The sequence below is a fragment of the Tachyglossus aculeatus genome, chromosome 4 (genome assembly GCF_015852505.1).
Source record: "Tachyglossus aculeatus isolate mTacAcu1 chromosome 4, mTacAcu1.pri, whole genome shotgun sequence".
Taxonomy (NCBI): domain Eukaryota; kingdom Metazoa; phylum Chordata; class Mammalia; order Monotremata; family Tachyglossidae; genus Tachyglossus; species Tachyglossus aculeatus.
The window spans coordinates 61,426,250-61,449,753 of record NC_052069.1 but is presented as its reverse complement, the minus strand read 5'-3'; the positions used below and the strand labels follow the sequence as shown (position 1 = coordinate 61,449,753).

The 23,504-nt window shown below is 45.1% G+C and overlaps 1 protein-coding gene across 1 annotated transcript in view; it reads left to right on the top strand.

Moving 5' to 3' along the window:
• The window catches only part of SLC25A24 (solute carrier family 25 member 24), a 77,429-nt gene extending 61,637 nt beyond the window's left edge, over positions 1–15,792 (top strand). The window contains exons 7-10 of the mRNA XM_038745281.1: positions 679–786; positions 4,849–5,016; positions 7,210–7,360; positions 13,325–15,792. Of these exons, the coding sequence (XP_038601209.1) occupies positions 679–786; positions 4,849–5,016; positions 7,210–7,360; positions 13,325–13,503 (606 nt within the window). The 3' untranslated portion in view covers positions 13,504–15,792. The remainder of the gene's footprint in view (positions 1–678; positions 787–4,848; positions 5,017–7,209; positions 7,361–13,324) is intronic.
• The last annotated feature ends 7,712 nt before the right edge of the window (positions 15,793–23,504 follow it).

The following is a 23,504-nucleotide window of genomic DNA, read 5'->3' as shown; positions in this document are numbered from 1 at the left end:
AATTGGGTCCATCAAGTTTTTCTTGCTGCTCACTGAGCAAATTGAATACAGGAGGTCAATAGTACCTGTCACTGAAATTATGACGTGAGTTTGTTTTATTTGATAACAAGGTTGGTCAGACCTACAGAAAAGAAGGGGGCCTGGCTTAGGGAAATGAATGAACATTTGTTTAAAAACTGTGTAGTTTCTCGTAGTGGATAAGAAGTGTGTTATTTGAAGCGTCATCTGGTTCATTTGCATGATAAATCTTTGAAAGTCAAATGCTGGATGAACGGAAACTACTGAGGCTGGAAAGCCCAGATCAAAGTCCAGTGGCTGTCAAAATGAGTTGCTAAAAAAGCCAGGGGCTGACCTGAGGGTCAGGGTTCAGAAATCGATTTTTGGAATGTTTGATGGGATTAGATTGTAGCTACCCCAGCGCTTAGAACAGTGCTTTGCATTTATTAAGCACTTAACAAATACCACCATTATTATTATTATTAGATGAGTCAAGCTGTGATAGAGACTGTCCCTTCTGTGTATTGTACTCTCCCAAGTGCTTAGTATCAATCAGTCATATTTATTGAGCACAAGCACTCAATAAATGCCATTGATTGATTGTAATACTCACATTTGAGTTTTTGGTACATCTCTCCCATTTTCGTATTAATGTGCGGTTAAATATTTTTATTTACACAGTATAAGAAACTGCTTACTAAAGATGGTGCCAAAGTGGGAACGATAGAAAGATTTATCTCTGGTTCTCTGGCTGGAGCCACTGCACAGACCTTTATCTACCCCATGGAGGTAAGTGTCATTTTGAAAAACCCAATGAAGTTGGTGTTTTTATCCAAGTTGCACAGACCATTTCTGTCAGATCATCTCCCCTGCTTGGATTTATCAAGTCATAACTATCGACTGTGAAATGACTCTTGGAATCAGATTCATCCTCTTAGGAGCTAATTTTCCAGCAAATAAATCAGTCCTACTTATTGAGCGCTTAACTGTGTGCAGAGCTGTGCTAAGCGCTTGGGAGAGTACATCACTGTAATATACTAGACGCATTCCCTGCCCACAACAAGCTTGCAGTCTTGAGGGGAAGACAGACATAATATAAATAAATTAAGGCTATGTACATAAGTGCTGTGGGGATGGGGTTGGGGGTGAATAACTTTCCCGTCACTGTAGACAGCACTACCATCCTTCCCGTCTCACAAGCCTGCAACCTTGGTGTCATTCTTGACTCCGCTCTCTCGTTCACCCCATACATCCAATCCATCACCAAAACCTGCCGGTCTCACCTCCACAACATCGCCAGGATCCACCCTTTCCTCTCCATTCAAACCACTACCCTGCTCGTTCAATCTCTCATCCTATCCCGACTGGATTACTGCATCAGCCTCCTCTCTGATTTCCCATCCTCCTGTCTCTCTCCCTGCTTCAGTCTATACTTCACTCTGCTGCCCGGATTATCTCTGTACAGAAACACTCTGGGCATGGCACTTCCCTCCTCAAAAATCTCCAGTGGCTGCCTGTCAACCTACGCATCAAGCAAAAACTCCTCATTCTCGGCTTCAGGGCTCTCCATCACCTCGCCTCCTCCTACCTCACCTCCCTTCTCTTCTTCTCCAGCCCAGCCCGCACCCTCCGCTCATCCGCCGCTAACCTCCTCGCTGGGCCTCGTTCTCGCCTGTCCCGCCGTCAACCCCGGCCCAAGTCCTTCCCCTGGCCTGGAATGCCCTCCCTCCACACATCTGCCAAGCTAGCCATCTTCCTCCCTTCAAAGCCCTACTGAGAGCTCACCTCCTCCAGGAGGCCTTCCCACACTGAGCCCCCTTTTTCCTCTCCTCCTCTCCCCCCCCCCCCCGACCCCACCTCCTTCCCCTCCCCAAAGCACTTGTGGGGAGATTTACAGATTTGTGCAGATTTATTACTCAATTTATTTTACTTGTACATATTTACTCTTCTATTTATTTTGTTAATGATGTGCATATCGCTATAATTCTATTTGTTCTGACGATTTTGACACCTGTTTGGGTGTTCTGTTTTGTTGTCTGTCTCCCCCTTCTAGACTGTGAGCCCATTGTTGGGTAGGGACCGTCTCTATATGCTGCCGACTTGTACTTCCCAAGCGCTTAGTACAGTGCTCTGCACACAGTAAGCGCTCAATAAATACAACTGAATGAATGCATGAATGAATCAATCAATCAGTCGTATTTATTGATGAATAAATATTGATGAATATTAATGAATGAATAAAGGGAGCAAGTCAGGGTGACACAGAAGGGAGTGGGAGAAAAGGAAATGAGGGCTTAATCAGAGAGGGTCTCTTGGAGGTGATGTGCCTTCAATAAGGAAAGAGTAATTCTCTGTTAGATATGAAGAGGGAGGGCATTCCAGGCCAGGGGCAAAATGTGAGCGAGAGATTGGCAGCAAAATAGACAAGATCAAGGTACAGTGAGTAGTTTGGCATTAGAGGGGTGAAGTGTATGGGCTGGGTTGTAGTAGAAGAGTAGTGAGGTGAAGTAAGAGGGGCAAGGTGATTAAGTCCTATAAAGCCATTGGTAAGGCATTTCTGTTCAATGCAGAGGTGGATGAGTAACCATTGGAGGTTCTTAAGGAGTGGAGGAACATTGTATGAACATTTTTGTAGAAAAATGATGCTGGCAGCAGAGTGAAGTATGGACTGGAGTGGGGAGAGACAGGAGGTAAGGAGGTCAGCAAAGAGGCTCACACAATTTAATCAAGGTGGGATAGGATAAGTGCTTGGATTAATGTGGTAGGAGTTTGGATGGAGAGGAAAGGTCAGATTTTAGCAACGGTATGAAGGTAGGACCGTCGGGATTTGGTGATAGCTTGAAAATATGGGTCAAATGAGAGACAGGAATCAAGGATATTGCCAAGGTTTCGGGCTTGTGAAACAGAAAGGATGGTGGTGCTGTCTATAGTAATGGGAAAGTCAAGGGATGGAAGATAAGGAATTCTGTTGACATAGAGACTGCTTTCCTTCAGGTCCAAAGCACTTTCATCTTGAACCACAACTGTTTTCCCCCAAATCTGCATTTCTTTTGTTCAGTCCAGGGACTGCCAAGTGGCTTCCCCAGAGCCAGAGTGCATAGATCAGTTTCACGGATAAAATATTTCCATAGTTTGGAGGCTATCGTCCTCCCAGCCTGGAAAGCCGCTGGGTAGAAGCACTTTTTGAAGCCAGAGGAACCTCTGCCCTAGGAGAAGTGAGGCCCCAGGGAGTGGAAGAGCAAGCCCGGTTTGGACATTTTGGGACCGCTCTTTGAATATTTATTTTGAAACCTTTTCTTTCCCCACTTCTGAATTGGGTGCGCACACTGATTATGAATTCTGTATTTGAACGTTGCCCTCGATCACTTTAATTTGAACTGAGAATTGTGTCCCACATGATTCAGAGATGAATCATAGATTGTCTGAGAATAATCACAGCCAAGTCTCTCTAGCGTTGAAGCATTCAGGGCATCTTGTGTCACTCCCTCTCTCCCACCCACCTCATCCTCCTCAGCACACCCCATAGTGAGGTTGGAGAGGGAAGGAGGGACTCCAGTCTCCCTTGGACAGGAGAGTTGAGATGGAAAACAAAGGGGGGGTCTACTCCTATTAATTATACCCTCCCACCTCATGCTGCACTCTGGCAACTAATCTTGAGAGCAGGGATCGTGTCCGCTATTCCGCTCTGCTCTGCCAAGCGCTTCAAGTACCCTGTACATGGTAAGTACTCAATAAATTCTGTTGATTGATGGATTGCTGATTGCAGCTCATATCCCACCCCCGGGTCTTCTCCCTCACACCTCCTAAAACCCCTACATGTGGCTTTTCTATAATAATAATAATAATGGCATTTGTTAAGCGCTTACTATGTGCAAAGCACTGTTCTAAGCGCTGGGGGGGTATACAGGGTGATCAGGTTGTCCCACATAGGACTCACAGTCATCATCCCCATTTTACAGATGAGGTAACTGAGGCTCCGAGAAGTGAAGTGACTTGCCCGAGGTCACACAGCAGACACGTGGTGGAGCCGGGATTCAAACCCATGACCTCCGACTCCAAAGCCCGTGCTCTTTCCACTGAGCCACGCTGCTTCTCTCTTCTATCCCCACTGTAGGTGTGGCGGCTCCGTGGAAAGAGCACAGGCTTGGGAGTCGGAGGTCGTGGGTTCTAATCCTGGCTCTGCCACTTGTCAGCTGTGTGACATTGGGCAAGTCACTTCACTTCTCCGTTACCTCATTTGTAAAAGATGGGGATTAAGACTGTGATCCCCATATGGGACAAGCTGATTAGCTTGTATCCCCCCCAGTGCTTAGAACAGTGCTTGGCACATAGTCAGCACTTAACAAATGCCATGATTATGATTTTTACTATTGACTCTAGAACCAGGACGTGTGTAAGAATGGCTCTGTCAGACTGAACTAGCAACATGGCGTAATGGGTTTGAGAGTCAGAGGGTCATGGGTTCTAATCCTGGTTCTACCACTTGCCTGCCGTGTGACCCTGGGCAAATCACTTCACTTCTCTGTGCCTGTTACCTGATCCAGCGCTTAGAACGGTGCTTTGCACATAGTAAGCGCTTAATAAGTGCCATTATTATTATCTATAAAATGGGGATTGACACTGTGAGCCCTATGTGGGAGAGGGACTGTGTTCAACCCAATTTGCTTCTATCCACCCCAGCGTTTAGTACAAGCGCCTGGCACAAAGGAAACTCTTAAATGCCACAGGTATTATTGTTATCCTTGTTTACCCAGCCGCCGTCAGAGGGGAGAAGGGAAAAGTTTGTTCGATCGGTGTAATCTTGGTGAGAGCCCCTGACAGTGACTGGATGTGATCTACTGTCGTGCTCAGGTCCTCAAGACTAGACTGGCTGTTGGGAAAACTGGCCAGTACTCTGGGATGTTTGATTGTGCCAAGAAGATACTGAAACACGAAGGTCTGCGAGCCTTCTACAAAGGCTATATTCCTAACTTCCTGGGGATCATACCATACGCAGGCATAGACCTGGCTGTTTATGAGGTGAGTGGATTTCCTCGCTGGGAAATTTATCCTCTTTCATTCACATCTGCGCTCACACACACCCCTCCACCACCTCCCCTTTCATTTTATTAAAATATATACGCCTCCTTTCAAAATTCTGCCCTGATTTGGCCACCTTTGTTGCTCCCTAGTCCCTTTCTCCTCCTCCCTCAACCAGAGTAAACATCCATTTCCATCTCTCTTCCCCACCACCAAGGCTGAGCCAAAAGGAATAGCCGTAAGAGTGCTGGGAAGCTCCCGAGGAAGAGAACTAGTAGGGTGCCTCAGAGTGCAGCTCAGTCAGTCAGTCGTATTTATTGAGTACTTACCGTGTGCAGAGCACTGTTCTAAGCACTGGGAAGAGTACGATGTAAAAACAAAGGTTGTTATGCTTTCGTTCTTCCATCTCCCCACCCTTGCCTTTTGACCCCCAAATTCTGCTCGGTCCCTGAGATTCATGTCCCTGGAATACTGTCAGCCGTGGATGCTCCTATCAATCAGTCAGTCATACTGGAGAAGCAGCGTGGCTCAGTGGAAAGAGCCCGGGCTTTGGAATCAGCGGTCATGGGTTCAAATCACGGCTCCGCCAACTGTCAGCTGTGTGACTTTGGGCAAGTCATTTAACTTCTCTGGGCCTCAGTTACCTCATCTGTAAAATGGGGATTAAAATTGTAAGCCCCCCATGGATTAAAACTGTGAGCCCCCCGTGGGACAACCTGATCACCTTGTAATAACCTCCCCAGCACTTAGAACAGTGCTTTGCACATAGTACCTCCTCCTCCAGGAGGCCTTCCCAGACTGAGCCCTCTCCTTCTTCTCCCCCTCCTCCCCCTCTCCATCCCCCCCGCCTTACCTCCTTCCCTTCCCCACAGCACCTGTATATATGTATATAGGTTTGTACGTAATTATTACTCTATTTATTTTACTTGTACATATATCTATTCTACTTATTTTATTTTGTTAATATGTTTTGTTTTGTTCTCTGTCTCCCCCTTCTAGACCGTGAGCCCACTGTTGGGTAGGGACCGTCTCTATATGTTGCCAACTTGTACTTCCCAAGCGCTTAGCACAGTGCTCTGCACACAGTAAGCGCTCAATAAATACGATTGATTGATTGATTAGTAAGTGCTTAACAAATACCATTATCATTATTATTATTATTCATTGAGTATCTCTGCCATCATAGAGAAGCAGCGTGGCTCAGTGGAAAGAGCATGGGCTTTGGAGTTGGGGTCATGGGTTCGAATCCTGGCTCTGCCAATTGTCAGCTGTGTGACTTTGGGCAAGTCACTTAACTTCTCTGTGCCTCAGTTCCCTCATCTGTTAAATGGGGTTAAGACTGAGCCCCCTGTGGGACAACCTGATCTCCTTGTCAGCTCCCCAGCGCTTAGAACAGTGCTTTGCATGTAGTAAGTGCTTAATAAATGCCATTATTATTATTATTCATTGAGTATCTCTGCCATCACCGCACCCTGTCGTACTAGCATCCCCTTCATGCTCCCTCTTCAAATAACCAGGTTCCAAACCCTAGGAGCTTGATAGAGTTTTTCGTTAACTCCTCAAATTATACTTGGAACCAAAAGACTTCCAGGCCTAACTGCAGGAGCTGGTTTAATCATCATCATCAATCGTATTTATTGAGCGCTTACTATGTGCAGAGCACTGTACTAAGCGCTTGGGAAGTACAAATTGGCAACATACAGAGACAGTCCCTACCCAACAGTGGGCTCACAGTCTTGTTCAGAGATCACATTCTACCCCAGCTACCGTTGCCAGGTAGCCTGCAGGGTTAGCTCCATGTAAAGCAGCGTGGCTCAGTGGAAAGAGCCCGGGCTTTGCAGTCAGAGGTCATGGGTTCAAATCCTAACTCCGCCACTTGTCAGCTGTGTGACTTTGGGCAAGTCACCTCACTTCTCCGGGCCTCAGTTCCCTCATCTGGAAAATGGGGATGAAGACTGTGAGCCCCCCGGGGGACAACCTGATCACCTTGTAACCTCCCCAGCGCTTAGAACAGTACTTTGCACATAGTAAGCACTTAATAAATGCCATCATCATTATTATTATTATTATTATTTAAGGGCCCTGCAGGACTCTTAACTTTCGGCTTTAAAAGCAGAGCAGGATCTGTCGCATCGTTCTGTTTAGACGTTCACGGACACTTTCTCTTCGTTTATCCTTGGGTTTCTCTGGCAGCTTCTGAAGAATAACTGGCTGGACCGTTACGCCAAAGACTCTGTAAATCCCGGGGTGCTTGTTCTCCTGGGATGCGGTACTATGTCCAGCACGTGTGGGCAATTAGCCAGTTACCCACTGGCCTTGGTGAGGACCCGCATGCAAGCTCAAGGTGAGTGGGTTCGTTGGAAGGATGCCGGGATACTCGAAGCATCATGTTAGAAGCAACATTGGCCAGGTGGTTTGGGCACTCTCCTGGGAGGCAGAAGGACCCGGGTTCTAGTCCCGGCTCCACCACTTGTCTGCTCTGTGACCTTGGGCGAGTCATTTAACTTCTCTGTGCCTCAGTTACCTCATCTGTAAAATGGGGATTAAGGCTGTGAGCCCCAAGTAGGGCAAGAAGTGTGTCAACTCAATTACCCTGTATCTACCCTAGTGCTTAAAATAATAATAATAGCGTTTATTAAGCGCTTACTATGTGCGAAGAACTGTTCTAAGCGCTGGGGAGGCTACAGGGTGATCAGGTTGTCCCCCGGGGGGCTCACAGTCTTAATCCCCATTTTACAGAGAAGTGAAGTGACTTGCCCAACGTCATACAGCTGACAATTGGCAGAGCTGGGATTTGAACCCATGACTCCACAGCCCCCGCTCTTTCCACTGAGCCATGTTATTATTATTATTATTATTACTATTATTATTATCTTGGGATGTGTGCCTCCATTTATTCATTCAATCATATTTTTTGAGCACTTACTGTGTGCGGAGCACTGTACTAAGCGCTTGGGAAGTACAATTCTGCAACAGAGACACCCCCTACCCAACAACGGGCTCACAGTGTAGAAGAGGGGAGATAGACAAGAAACAAAACAAGTAGACAGACATCAATGGCATCAATATAAATAAGTAGAATTATATATATATATACACGTCATTAATAAAATACATATAATAATAAATATGTACATATATATACAGGTGCTGTGGGGTGGGAAGGGGGGTAGAGCAGACACTTCTAACATCAGACTCTAGCATGCCCAGTCAAGATAGCAATTAATCAACTATATGGATACTAATAATATTAACTGTGGTACTTATTTAGCACTTGCTGTGTGCCAAGCACTGTCTTAAGTGCTGGGGTGGATACAAGATAATTAGGGCAATTCTAGCAGTGAAGAGAATGGTATTGCTTCTTATCTATCTGCCCCATTAGGGGTCAGACCAGCCACTTCTTTATTTATTGCAGATGTGTTCTTCTTATTTCAAAAGTCTCCTGTGAAATGTTTAAAATACATAATTAGTGGGAAATAGTGAAAATTTTGAATGTGGATTTTCGGAAACTTTGGTGGAAGTCCAGAGGAAGTGGTAATAGAAACACTTACTGGGCATCCACTTGGTACGGTGCACTTTACTAGGCCTTTGGGAAGTGTAGAATAACAAGAGTGTCAGGTTCCCTGCCCATGAGGAACATCCACTGCTAGATAAACAGGAGAGATAAACATAAAAGTATTTTCTATAAGGGAGAGCTAAAGGAAGTAAATAGACTCTGAAAGGGCTGAGTCTTAGATTGGGTCATAAAATCATGTGATCTATCAATCAATGGTATTTATTGAGCGCTTACTGGGTGAAGAGCACTGTACATAATTCTTAGGAGAGTACAGTGAGGAGAAACAGCGTGGCTCAGTGGAAAGAGCACGGGCTTTGGAGTCTGAGGTCCTGGGTTCAAATTCTAGCCCCGCCAGTTGTCAGCTGTGTGACTTTGGGCAAGTCGCTTAACTTCTCTGGGCCTCAGTGACCTCAACTGTAAAATGGGGACGAAGACTGTGAGCCCCCCGTGGGACAACCTGATCACCCTGTGACCTCCCCAGTGCTTCGAACAGTGCTTTGCACATAGTAAGCGCTTAATAAATGCAATCGTAACAGAGTTGGGAGGCATGTACCCTGCTCACAGTGTAGTGGGGGAAGCAGGCATTGAAATAATAAATTACAGATACGTACATGTCTTTCTCATCTCTCCTGCCGACCTCTGGCTCATGCCTTTACCCAGCCCGTAACTCCCTCCCGCTTCATATCCCGCCGACCACTGCTTCCTCCATCTTTCAAGCTCTTCCGAATTCACATCTCCTCGAGCAGGCCTTCCCCGATAACTGCCACCTTAGCACTTGTGGGCCTCCTTGTCTTGTCTTATGCTGTCGAGTCGTTTCCAACCCATAGCGACTCCATGGACACATCTCTCCCTGAACACCCCACCTCCTCCTGCAATTGTTTTGGAAGTGTATCCATAGAGTATTCTTGGTCAAAATATGGAAGTGGTTTACCATTGCCGCCTTCCGCACAGTCAACTTGTTTCCACCCTCGACTGTCTTCCATGCCTCTGCTGCCCAGCACAGGGGAGTTCTGACTTGTAGCAGATTGCCTTCCACTCACTGGGTCTCCTACACACTTGAAAACTCACTGCTATTCGCATGACATTTATGTATTATGGGTAATGAACCAATCAGTCATATCTATTTTGTGAGTACTGTGGGCAGAGCTTGTGCTAAGGGCTTGTACTAAGCTTGTACTAAGTGCTTGTGAGAGTACAACATAACAGAGTAAGTAGACAGGTTCCCTGTCCATAAATATTTTGCAGTCTAGAGGGGGAGACAGATAGTAATATGAGTAAATAAATGACATATTTATAGCTCCTGCCTGATGAGTACTTCCCATTCAGGAGGAATACACTTATGCATTACATGCACGTGGAGAACTATTTCTCCTCCCTTATTGATACCCATGTCCATCATCCCCGTCATCTCTTCCATACATTCAACTCCCTTCTCAGGCCCCCTGTTCCTCCCCCTCCTCCTTCCCTCACCCACAACGATCTGGCCTCCTACTTCTTTAATAAAATTAAATCCATCGGGTATGAGCTCCCCAAAGTCACTCCCCGCATTCTCCAACCCCCCGGCTCTCAACCCTCTCCACTACTCTCCCATCCTTCCCAGCAGTATCCACAGATGAGATCTCTTCCCTCCTCTCAAGTGCTACTCCGGCCACCTGTGCTTCTGACCCCATTCCCTCTCATCTTATGAACTCTCTCGCCCCGTCCCTCCTCCCCTCCTTAACTTCCATCTTCAACCACTCACTCTCCACTGGTTCCTTCCCCTCTGCCTTCAAACATGCCTATGTCTCCGCCATCCTAAAAAAGCCCTCTCTTGACCCCACCTCCCCTTCTAGTTATCACCCTATCTCCCTCCTACCATTCCTTTCCAAACTCCTTGAACGAGTCGTCTACACCCGCTGCCTTGACTTCCTCAACACCAACTCTCTCCTCGACCCCCTCCAATCTGGCTTCTGTCCCCTACATTCCACCAAAACTGCCGTCTCCAAGGTCACCAATGACCTCCTGCTTGCCAAATACAACGGCTCCTACTCTATCTTAATCCTCCTCGACCTCTCAGCTGCCTTCGACACTGTGGACCACCCCCTTCTCCTCAACACACTATCCAACCGTGGCTTCGCAGACTCCGTCCTCTCCTGGTTCTCCTCTTAACTCTCCGGCCATTCATTCTCAGTCTCCTTTGTGGGCTCCTCCTCCCCCTCCTATCCCCTTACTGTGGGGGTTCCTCAAGGGTCAATTCTTGGTTCACTTCTGTTCTCTACACTCACGCCCTTGGTGAACTCATTGACTCCCACGGCTTCAACTATCATCTCTACGCTGATGACACCCAAATCTACATCTTTGCCCCTGCTCTGTCTCCCTCCCTTCAGGCTTGTATCTTCTCCTGCCTTCAGGACATCTCCATCTGGATGTCTGCCCGCCATCTACAACTCAGCATGAACTCCTTGTCTTCCCTCCCAAACCCTGCCCTCTCCCTGACTTTCCCATCACTATAGATGGCACTACCATCCTTCCCGTCTCACAAGCCCGCAACCTTGGTGTCATCCTTGACTCTGCTCTCTCGTTCACCCCGCACATCCAATCCGTCACCCAAACCTGCCGGTCCCACCTCCACAACATCGCCAAGATCCGCCCTTTCCTCTCCATCCATACCGATACCTTGCTGGTTCAATCTCTCATCTTATCCTGACTGGATTACTGCATCAGCCTCCTCTCTGATCTCACATCCTCCTGTCTCTCCCCACTTCAGTCTATACTTCATGCCACTGCCTGGATTATCTTTGTGCAGAAATGCTGTGGACATGTTACTCGCCTCCTCAAAAATCTCCAGTGGCTACCGTCAACCTACGCATCAGGCAAAAACTCCTCACTCTCGGCTTCCAGGCTGTCCATCACCTTTCCCCCTCCTACCTCCCCTCCCTTCTCTCCTTCTCCAGCCCAGCCCACACCCTCCGCTCCTCTGCCGCCGCTAACCTCCTCACTGGGCCTTGTTCTCGCCTGTCCCACTGTTGACCCCCAGCCCACATCCTCTCCCTGTCCTGGAATGCCCTCCCTCCGCACATCTGCTAAACTAGCTCTCTTCCTCCCTTCAAAGCCCTACTGAGAGCTCACCTCCTCCAGGAGGCCTTCCCAGACTGAGCCCCCTTTCTCCTCTCCTCCTCCCCATCCCCCTGCCCTACCTCCTTCCCCTCCCCACAGCACCTGTATATATGTTTGTACAGATTTATTACTCTATTTTACTTGTACATGTTTACTATTCTATTTATTTTATTTTGTTAATGACGTACATCTAGCTTCTATTCATTCTGATGACATGACACTTGCTCACATGTTTTGTTTCGTTGTCTGTCTCCCCCTTCTAGACTGTGAGCCCGTTTTTGGGTAGGGACCCTCTCTATATGTTGCCAACTTGTACTTCCCAAGCGCTTAGTACAGTGCTGTGCACACAGTAAGCGCTCAATAAATACGATTGAATGAATGAATAGGTTTGGGAATCATTTCCATAGGGATAGTAGTTGAAGGCATGGGAGAGAATGAGTTCTCCAAAAGGGAATGACTGTCGATGGAGAACCCCCTTGAAGCAGTGGGTATAGACAGCTCACTCAAAGAGTTTGGAGGTGGTTAGGGTTAGGGAACAGTTGATTGTGTTCAGGGAAGGAAGAACGGAATTTGATAATCAATCAGTCAATCGAAGGTTCAGAGGGATGGGTTTTGAACGCAGGTGGAGGGGCTGGATTTTGATAGGAGGCAGGAAATCTCTTGAGTCATTGTTGGAAAAGATGGGAGAATCACATCTACCAACTGTATCAGAGCCTCTCAAGTACTTATTATAGTGCTCTGCACACATCAAACACTCAATAAAAACCATTTATTGATGAGTGCTGTAGAACTGAGGGTGGGGTGAATAAAGGGTACAAATCCAAGTGAAAGGGTGATGAAGAAGGGAGAGGGAGTAAGGGAATCGAGGGCTTAGTTGAGGAAGGCCTGTTGGAGAAGATGGGATTTTAATAAGGCCATTATTAAGGAGCATGGCCTAGTGGATAGAGCACGGGCCTGGGAATCAAAAGGACCTGGGTACTAATTCCGGCTCTGACACTTGCCTGCTTTGTGACCTTGGGCAAGTCACTTCACTTCTCTGGGCCTCAGTTGCCTCACCTGTAAAATGGGGATTAAGGCTGTGAGCCCCATGTAGGACAGGGGCTGTGTCCAACCTGATTAGCTTGTATCTAACCCAGATCTTAGAACAGTGCTTAACACACATTAAGTGCCTAACAAATATTACTAGTATTATTATTTAGGCTTGCTTGGGGGTTGTATAATTATTGATCTGTGTGATATATTCCCCATGTGTCCTAGACACTCATTCTTTTGTACATTATGGAATAACCTAATCAGTCAGTCAGTGGTATTTGAGCAGTTATTGTGTGCAGAGCACTGCATTAAGCACGTGGGAGAGTACAATAAGCTTGTTTTGGGCAGGGAACGTGTCTGCTATTTCTGTTGTACTCTCCCAAGTGCTTAGTACAGTGCTCTGTACGTAGTAAGTGCTCAATAAATATGACTGATTGAATACAACAAAGTTGGTAGTTACGTTCCCTGTCTACAAGGAACTTACAGTCTAGAGGGGGAGACCACATTCATATAAATAGATATATTACAGATACGTACATAAGTGCAGTGGGTCTGAGGGTGGGGTGTATGTCAGAATTTTGAATCATAAAACTCCAGTTTGATGTCATCTTTTTTCTTTCCTAGCCATGGTGGAAGGAGCTCCCCAGCTGAATATGGTTGGCCTGTTTCAGCGGATAATTAGGAAAGAAGGCGTCCTAGGACTCTATAGAGGCATCACCCCCAACTTCATGAAAGTGCTCCCTGCAGTCAGCATCAGCTATGTGGTGTATGAGAAAATGAAACAAAATCTGGGACTAGCCTGAAGGCTTGAAGGGTTGACCCGTTGGGATCAGTGAGATTGCTTAAAGCAAAATGGCAAGTTTCGTGTTTTTAAAATTCCAACAAAACTCGGGGAAAAACTGCTGTATGTTTTCCTACAAGGGTGAGTAGGTAACAAATAGCTCTTGACCCAATTTCCTCTTTTTTAATAAGCCAAAATGACAATTGAGTTATTAAAAGCAGAGAGTTGAGGTTTGGGAAATTCTTCCTAAATTAAAATCTCAATTTGTACTTCCCAAGCGCTAATTTGTACTTCCCAAGCGCTTAGTACAGTGCTCTGCACATAGTAAGCGCTCAATAAATACGATTGATGATGATGATGATCTCAATCTAACGCACACTTACTTCTCTTCATGAACTTCCTGATCACCGGACCGTCCTGAAATATAAACCTGATAGGGCTGGCGGTGAGTTAGATTGTAGTTTAAGATTTTAAAACTTTCACCTCTTGTCCAGAACTATTGAATGCGATAAACTATTTTTTTTTAATTGAAACTTGCAATCTATTTTGCAGAGAATGATTGATTAGTGTACGTAAATTTAGTACTAGCAAACAAGTACTACTTTTGCTCATCTTTATTTAAACACAGTGCAAAGGATCAATCTTTTGTGCACCAGAATACCTCAGTCTCCATCAGTGCCGTGTGTTTTTAATGGAGTTGTGATGATTTTATTGCTCATTTCATTATGTGATCTTACATTTGACTTGTACATGCAGTATCAATATCGTTGACGTCTTTGTTTTTAGGTATGACTTCTGAATTTTAATCGGGAATCATCAGTGTGGCAAGTGTGTACTAATTGTATGAGAATTATTGCGTATGATCTAGGAGTGGAAAAATGAGAGTACATTGAGTTAGATCCATATAGAACCTAAAAATTTATCTGTTTTCCCCTTTCTATGAATTCTCCCTTGAAGCAGGTTTTACTGAATCATTTCTCGAAACAGCTTCTGTTGAATCAGTTGTGACCAGGCAAACTATGAAATACGTTCCTTGATTATTGAAAATGCTTGCTAATGGGTAAATGATACCTTCATTCTTCTTGAGTTAAATTTATTGGCTCCATTTTTCTAAACTCATAGTAGTATGGAGGTTAAGCTGTAAATGGCAGAACAGAGTTAACTTCCAAAGCACTGGAATTCTCCCAAAGATTATATTTTAATAAAACGTGTTTTATTACAAGTCACTTGTGAGTTAAAAGTCACTCCTAGATACAGATAGGACAATTTCAGTAACTTAAAACTCATCATCATTGAGAGTTGTATGCCTACAGTGCCTTGAAATAAACTTTTTTAAATGTGTAATAGTAGTTATGATATTTGTTAAGCACTTACTGTGTATCAAGCACTGTTCTAAGCATTGGGGTCGATGCAGGTTAATCAGGTTGGATGCATAATGTTTAAAAATCTCATAATGCATAATGTTGAAAATCTCAATTATGCTTGCACACCCCACAGTCAGTACCTAGACTGACTATGGAATATAGCTGTTGTCGAACAGAAGGATGTAATTTAGCCATTAAATCAGAGTGGATGTCCCTTTCTCAGATGAAAAGATAAAGCCCTTGATTGATAGTTGGGGTTTGAATGTAATCGTTGTTCATACTCTATCAAATTTTGAAATCTAGGAAGGAACCCAGAGACACTGAGCGTTGGTTCGACAAAAGCCACTTTTCTAGTTGTCTCCCCTTGATTTTACAGCAACGCTTCGAAGTTACTTTACAGTTTTCTGTAAACGACACTCCTGATGCTTTGAAACTCTAATGACTTTGAAATAAGGTTTTTTTTTATTTTATCTTTTTATTTTACACTTTTAGCATGCCCCTACCTTCTTACTTGGATAGATTGTGTGCTAGGCTAGCATCTTTTTACATATAGCTTTTGTCTTAACATAGCGTTTTATGGCATGTATGATTTAGGAAGTTTTATCTTTCAGTGGTTTCATCTGATTAATAAGAGAAGACAAGGTAGAAGAATCAGACAACCAAAAGTTTTCCAGGAAACAAAACGTAGACCTTTTTGTTACTTTTTCTAAAGTGCCGTTAAAATGGACAATAAAGTTTCAAAGAGATCAGGTAAATGTTTTCCCCCCCCAACTGCTGGAAAATAGTGAAGATATTTGCCTTTCATTGTTTGTATTTTGTAAAAGTCAAAAGAGATTTATATATACTTCATGCATTTCAATACAATGCTGTTTATATTCTCAAGTAAAAGAACAGCCTATGTCCATAGCAAATTCAGAACCACTTGAAATAAAAACAATTTAAAAAGGCATTGCCTGGTACTCTTTTTTAGGGGGTGGAGAGAAGAGTGGCTGTTTGGGGAATGGAAATCATAAGGATTTTTCCAACTCATCAATCCCTGGTCTAAGTACAACACTGGGAGAAGCAGCATGGTCTAGTGGAGAGAGCATGGACCTGGGAATCAGAAGGACCTATTTATTTTATTTTGTTCTATTTATTTTATTTAGTTAGTATGTTTCGTTTTGTTCTCTGTCTCCCCCTTTTAGACTGTGAGCCCGCTGTTGGGGAGGGACTGTCTCTATATGTTGCCAACTTGGACTTCCCAAGCGCTTAGTCCAGTGCTCTGCACACAGTAAGCACTCAATAAATACGATTGATTGATTCATTGATTGACCTGGCTTCTAATTCCAGCTCTGCCATTTGCCAGCTATGGGACCTTCAGCAAATCTCTTAACTTCTCTGTCCTTCAGTTCCCTCATCTGCAAAATGGGGATTTAGGTTGTGAGCCCTATGTGAAATAGGGATTATGTCCAGACTAGCTTGTATCTACCCTAGTGCGTATAGTGCCTGGCCCTTAACAAATACCATAAAAAACAAAACAACAAAAAGCCCATATGTCCATCCCCGATTATAAGCCTGGAACCCTAGCCTGTAAGTGATGCTGTCACAAACACTTCTGGATTCAAGTGATTTAAATCCCTCCCCGACCGTTTTTCTTACTCCCTGCAGAACTGTCGACTGTTACTTATCTTTTACACGCTCCTATTGGGTTGGATTGGAGCTTTATCCAAGTAGACCATAGTTTTTATAGTTTAAGTACTAATATCGGGCTCTGGTTGAGTCAAAGAAGTAAACAGAAATTGTGCCGATGTAATCAATGGTATTTCAGTTTTTACTATGTACAGAGCACAAGGAGCTCACAGGCTGGAGATAGTCCCTTAACACTTCAGAACAGAGGCTTTGTTTGCTATGAAAAGTCCGGTGGAGTCCTGTTTTTATGTGCTATTCCTGTACCCAGGTGATCCTAAATTGAGGCATTTGTGTGGTTAAAGTCAGTCTAAATTTCTCCTAAACTTTCCTAAATCTATTTTTATTGTTATACTTATTAAGCATTTATTATATGCCAGATACCAGTGGTAGATGCACATAATCAGGCTGGACACAGTCCCTGTCCCACGTGCGACTCAGAGTCTAAGTAGAAGAGAGTGGGATTTAATTCTCATTTTACAGATGAGGAAACTGAGGCATAAAGACATTATGACTTGCCCAAGGTCACATGGCAGACAGGCCCTTAGATTCTCAGGCCCATGCTCTTTGTAGTAGGCCAAACTGCTTCCTATTTATCCTAAATAATTTGGCTTCATGGATCTTAGATTTAGTTTATGACATACAAGGGTCAGCAGGTGGTAGTAGTAATGGTATTTGTTAAGTGCTTACTGTGTGCCAGGCACTGCACTAAGCATTGGGTTTCATAGGACTTCAGGTCTAGCATCCTCTGAAGCAATTGGATTGGTTAATTTCAAAATTCGGAATTAGTAATACTGTCTGGAAAATATCTAGAATGCCCTGAAGATGGATGTCAAAGAAACATCTTTTGCAAGCTGCCAAAGGTAAGTTCAAGGGAAGTCATCCTCAGGCTGCCACCATTGATAAGCCATTCAATTTTCAATTTTCAATTTTCATTTTATTCAGAGAAGCAGCGTGGCTCAGTGGGAAAGAGCCCGGGCTTTGGAGTCAGAGGTCATGGGTTCAAATGCCGGCTCCACCAACCGTCAGCTGTGTGACTTTGGGCAAGTCACTTCACTTCTCTGGGCCTCAGTTACCTCATCTGTAAAAGGGGGATTAAGACTGTGAGCCCCACGTGGGACAACCTAATCACCTTGTAACCTCCCCAGCGCTTAGAACAGTGCTTTGCACATAGTAAGCACTTAATAAATGCTATTATTATTATTATTTATTTATTCCGCACTCCCCTTTCTCTTTTTTCCCCACTCATCTCATCGCCTGACCATCAGCCTGTCTCCCTGCCCCATTACCTTGAATCAGCTCATCTTTTTCTTAGGTTCCATGGCAGTCCCTCTGTTTCTTTCCCTACTGTGTGATTTCATTACCCACCACTCGCAGTCCATCTAGCCAGGGGCCCCCAAAGCTATGGTACAGAGGTAGATAGAGTAAGACTGGAGGAAAAACAATTTAGAAACGGCTTGTTTGGGAAGGAGGTACAAGGCAGGATGTCAGACGCCTCTGTGACTGCAAGCCCAAAGATGCCCGGCTTGCATGGAAACCCTACTGATGGGACCAGAGTAGCTTTCCTAGAAAACCTTCTGACAATTTATTACAAGAGGAAAGGTTATTCCTTAGAATCGCATGTTACCCAGACTGTGAACCCCATGTGGGACAGGGACTGTGTCTGACCTGATCATCTTGTACCTACCCTAGCGCTTTGTATAGTACTTATCACATAGTAAGCACTGAACATGCTGTATATATGTATATATGTTTGTACATATTTATTACTCTATCTTGTACATATCTATTCTGTTTATTTTATTATGGTAGTATGTTTGGTTTGGTTCTCTGTCTCCCCCTTTTAGACTGTGAGCCCACTGTTGGGTAGGGACTGTCTCTATATGTTGCCAACTTGTACTTCCCAAGCGCTTAGTACAGTGCTCTGCACACAGCACTGAATATGATTGATTGATTGAACAAATACCATAATGATAGTAACGTTTTGGATGGGCCATTCACTGGATAGAGCACAGACTTGGAAGTCAGAAGGACTTGGGTTTGAATCCCGGCTCTGCCACTTGTCTGCCTTGTGACCTTGGGCAAGCTACCTAACTTCTCTGTGCCTGTTACCTCAGCTGTAGAATGGGGGTTAAGACTGTGAATCCATTAAGGGGACAAAGGCTGTATCCATCCTGATTTGCGAAGTATCCATCCCAGTGCTTAGTAAAGTGCCTGGCACATTGTAAGTAATAATAATAATAATGGCATTTATTAAGTGCTTACAATGTGCAAAGCACTGTTCTAAGCACTGGGGAGGTTACAAGGTGATCAGTTTGTCCCACGGGGGGCTCACAGTCTTAATCCCCATTTTACAGATGAGGTAACTGAGGCCCAGAGAAGTGAAGTGACTTGCCCAAAGTCACACAGCTGATAATTGGCAGAGCTGGGGTTTGAACCCATGATCTCTGACTCCAAAGCCCGGGCTCTTTCCACTGAGCAACGCTGCTCTCCAGTCATTATTAGCTTGTCATTCATTCATTCATTCATTGATTCATTCAATCGTATTTACTGAGCACTTACTGTGCAGAGCACTGTACTAAGCACTTGGGAAGTACAAGTTTGCAACATATAGAGATGGTCCCTACCCAACAGCGGGCTCACAGTCTAGAAGGGGAAGACAGACAACAAAACAAAACATATAAAACAAAATAAATAGAATAAATATGTACAAGTAAAATAGAGTAATAAATGTGTACAAACATATATACATATGTACAGGTGCTGTGGGAAGGGGAAGGAGGTAAGGTGGGGGGATGGGGAGGGGGAGGGGGGAGAGGAAGAAGGGGGCTCAGTCTGGGAAGGCCTCCTGGAGGAGGTGAGCTCTCAGTAGGGCTTTGAAGGGAGGAAGAGAGCTAGCTTGGCGGATGGGTGGAGGGAGGGCATTCCAGTCCAGGGGGAGGATGTGGGCCGGGGGTTGACGGCGGGACAGGTGAAATCGAGGCACAGTGAGGAGGTTAGCGGCAGAGAAGCGGAGGGTGCAGGCTGGGCTGGAGAAGGAGAGAAGGGAGGTGAGGTAGGAGGGGGCGAGGGGATGGACAGCCTTGAAGCTGACAGTGGGGAGTTTTTGCCTTATTCGTAGGTTGACAGGCAGCCACTGGAGATTTTTGAGGAGGGGAGTGACACGCCCAGAGCGTTTCTGCACAAAGGCGATCCGGGCAGCAGCGTGAAGCATAGATTGAAGTGAGGAGAGACAGGAGGATGGGAGATCGGAGAGGAGGCTGATGCAGTAGTCCAGTCGGGATAGGATGAGAGATTGAACGACCAGGGTAGCGGTTTGGATGGAGAGGAAAGGGTGGATCTTGGCGATGTTGCGGAGGTGAGACTGGAAGGATTTGGTGAGTCAGTAGAGTTGGTTGGGTGTCCTGGCCTCAGAAAGCTGTAGACATGAAAATTGAAATAAAAAATGACTTGGGAAAGAAAATCATCAAATCCCATATGCCAAAAGACATCTAGCTGGAAAAACAATTGCCAGGGGCTTTGAAAACATACAATCCCAGTGCCACCTTTCCATATAAACAAATCAAACCCCCCTGGGGAAGTTCCCAGGGGAGAGTTCTGGGGTTGGCCTCACAGAGCAGCCTAATTTTTGACATTTGACATTGGTGTATTGCTACTGCCATCCACTATTCCAACATCCTGTGCAGGCAAGGTAGTGAAGTGGGGATTCCTGTTGTCTCGAAGGCTTTCTGAATAGTAGCCCTGGAAATCTTAGGAAGTTTCCAAGCTTTTTAGTTTCTGAAGCATTTGTTTGGAGAGCTGCTTTCAAACATGCTTATGTAGCCCCAACCTAAAAAAAAAAAACTCTCGACCCCACAGCTTCCTCCAGTTACCGTCCTATTAGCAGGATTAGAACCCAGGTTCTCTGACTCCAATTTTCTCCTAGATCCTCACCATTCTGGCTTCCGCCCTGTTCAGCCCACAGAAACAGCCTTCTCTAAGGTAACGGATGACCTTCTCGTAAAATCTGACAGCCTCTACTCCATCCTAATCCTCCTAGACCTCTCACTGGAAGAGAGGAGCCGGGGAGAAACGGTGTTGCGGGATCTGATGAGAGAAGAGGGTCAGAGATCCAGAAGGGCTGAAGGGCGATGAACCAAGAGGGATGATCGGTCAGTCAATCAATCATATCCATTAAGTGCTTATTATGTACTAAGAGGAGAGTACAACATGATGCTGAAATTATTATGTGCTAAGATTTTAGGAGAGTACAACATAACGCTATAAGAGACACACCCCAAGAGCTGTTGATTTCATTCTCCTGACATTTAGCAGAAGAGAAGCAGCGTGGCTCGGTGGAAAAGAGCACAGGCTTTGGAGTCAGAGGTCATGGGTTCAAATCCCGGCTCCGCCAATTATCAGCTATGTGACGTTGGGCAAGTCACTTCACTTCTCTGTGCCTCAATTACCTCGTCTGTAAAATGGGGATTAAGACTGTGAGCCTGCCGTGGGATGACCTGATCACCTTGTAACCTCCCCAGCGCTTAAAACAGTGCCTTGCACATAGTAAGCGCTTAATAAATGCCATTATTATTATTATTATTATAGCAAGGCAAAATTTGCCCCTACCATGCCAAAGGAAAGGTAGCAGTCTACGCAGCGTCTACTCTGAACTCAACCCAGGCCTACCCGTACAATGGGGAAGAGCAAGCAGAGGCAGCATGGACTAGTAGAGCATGGGTTTGAAAGTCAGAGGACCCGGTCTCTGATGTTGGCTCTGCCACTTGTCAGCTGTGTAACCACGGTGGGTCACTTGACTTCTCTGTGCCTCAGTTAACTGTAAAACGGGGATTAAATCCTACTCCCTCCTAATTTAGACTGTGAGCCCCATATTGGACTGGAACTGTATGCAATCTCATGATCTTCCTTCTATCCCAGCCCAGAAGCCCATATTCCTTCTCCAGCCCAGCCCGCACCCTCCGCTCCTCCACCGCTGATCTCCTCACCGTACCTCGCTCTCGCCTGTCCCGCCATCGACCCCCAGCCCACGTCATCCCCCAGGCCTGCAATGCCCTCCCTCTGCCCATCCACCAAGCTAGCTCTCTTCCTCCCTTCAAGGCCCTGCTGAGAGCTCACCTCCTCCAGGAGGCCTTCCCAGACTGAGCCCCTTCCTTCCTCTCCCCCTCACCCCCCTCTCCATCCTCCCCGTCTTACCTCCTTCCCTTCCCCGCAGCACCTGTATATATGTATATATGTTTGTACATATTTTTTACTCTATTTATTTATTTATTTTATTTGTACATATCTATTCTATTTATTTTATTTTGTTGGTATGTTTGGTTTTGTTCTCTGTCTCCCCCCTTTTAGACTGTGAGCCCACTGTTGGGTAGGGACTGTCTCTATGTGTTGCCAATTTGTATTTCCCAAACGCTTAGTACAGTGCTCTGCACATAGTAAGCGCTCAATAAATACGATTGATGATGATGATGATCCCAGTGCTTAGTACAATGTCAGCACACTCTCCCTCCTGCATCATCTGTGCACTTGGCTCCATGACATCCGTACATTTGTTTGTACAGATTTATCAATCAATCAATCAATTGTATTTATTGAGCGCTTACTGTGTGCAGAGCACTGTACTAAGCGCTTGGGAAGTACAAGTTGTACAAGTAGTACAAGTTATTACTCTATTTTACTTGTACATATTTACTATTCTATTTATTTTGTTAATGATGTGCATAGAGCCATAATTCTATTTGTTCTGACGATTTTGACACCTGTCTACGTGTTTTGTTGCCTGTCTCCCCCTTCTAGACTGTGAGCCCGTTGTTGGGTAGGGCACCGTCTCTGTATGTTGCCAACTTGGACTTCCCAAGTGCTTAGTACAGTGCTCCGCACACAGTAAGCGCTCAGTAAATACAATTGAATGAATGAATGACCTTTGGCCATTGGATATTCGCCCCACCCCCATCCCCACAGCACGTATGTATAGATCTTAAAACTTAATACTATGAACAGTGCTTTGCACATAGTAAGCGCTTAAAAAATACCATCGTTATTATTATTATTATTATCATTATTATTATTTATTTTCACTAATATTATTATTAATTTTCACTAATAAATGGAGCAGCCTAAGTTTGCCGAGCTTTCCCACAAGGTGGCAGACTCTTTCCAGGACTGTGGTATCTTTTCCATAAACTGCTTGGGATGAGATTTCCTTAAAGCCTCTGTTCCCCTTTTCTTAGCACCTGGAAAATCCTGCAGCCCCTACACTGGATTTGGATTATGGGCATAGACCATTGCTCTACTGAGGCACAGAGAAATTAAGTGACCTGCCCAAAGTCACACAGCTGACAAGTGGCGGAGCTGGGATTGGTGTGCTTTAGTGATAATAATAATAATAATAATAATAATAATAATGGCATTTATTAAGTGCTTACTATGTGCAAAGCACTGTTCTAAGCACTGGGGTAGATACGAGGCAATCAAGTTGTCCCACGTGGGGCTCACAGACTTAATCCCCATTTTACAGATGAGGTAACTGAGGCACAGAGAAGTTAAGTGACTTGCCCAAAGTCACACGGCTGACTTTAGTGGAAAGAGCACAGGTTTAGGAGTCAGAGGTTATCATCATCATCAATCGTATTTATTGAGCGCTTACTATGTGCAGAGCACTGTACTAAGCGCTTGGGAAGTACAAATTGGCAACATATAGAGACAGTCCCTACCCAACAGTGGGCTCACAGTCTAAAAGACAGTCTAAAAGGTTGCGGGTTTTAAACCTGGCCCCACCACTAATCAGCTGTGTGGCACTGGGCAAGTCACTTAACTTCTCTGTGCCTCAGTTACCTCATCTGTAAAATGGGGATTAAGACTGAGAGCCCCACGTGGGACAACCTGATTACCTTCATTCATTCATTTATTCAATCGCATTTATTGAGTGCTTACTGTGTGCAGAGCACTGTACTAAGCACTTGGGAAGTAAACGTTGGCAACATATAGAGACGGTCCC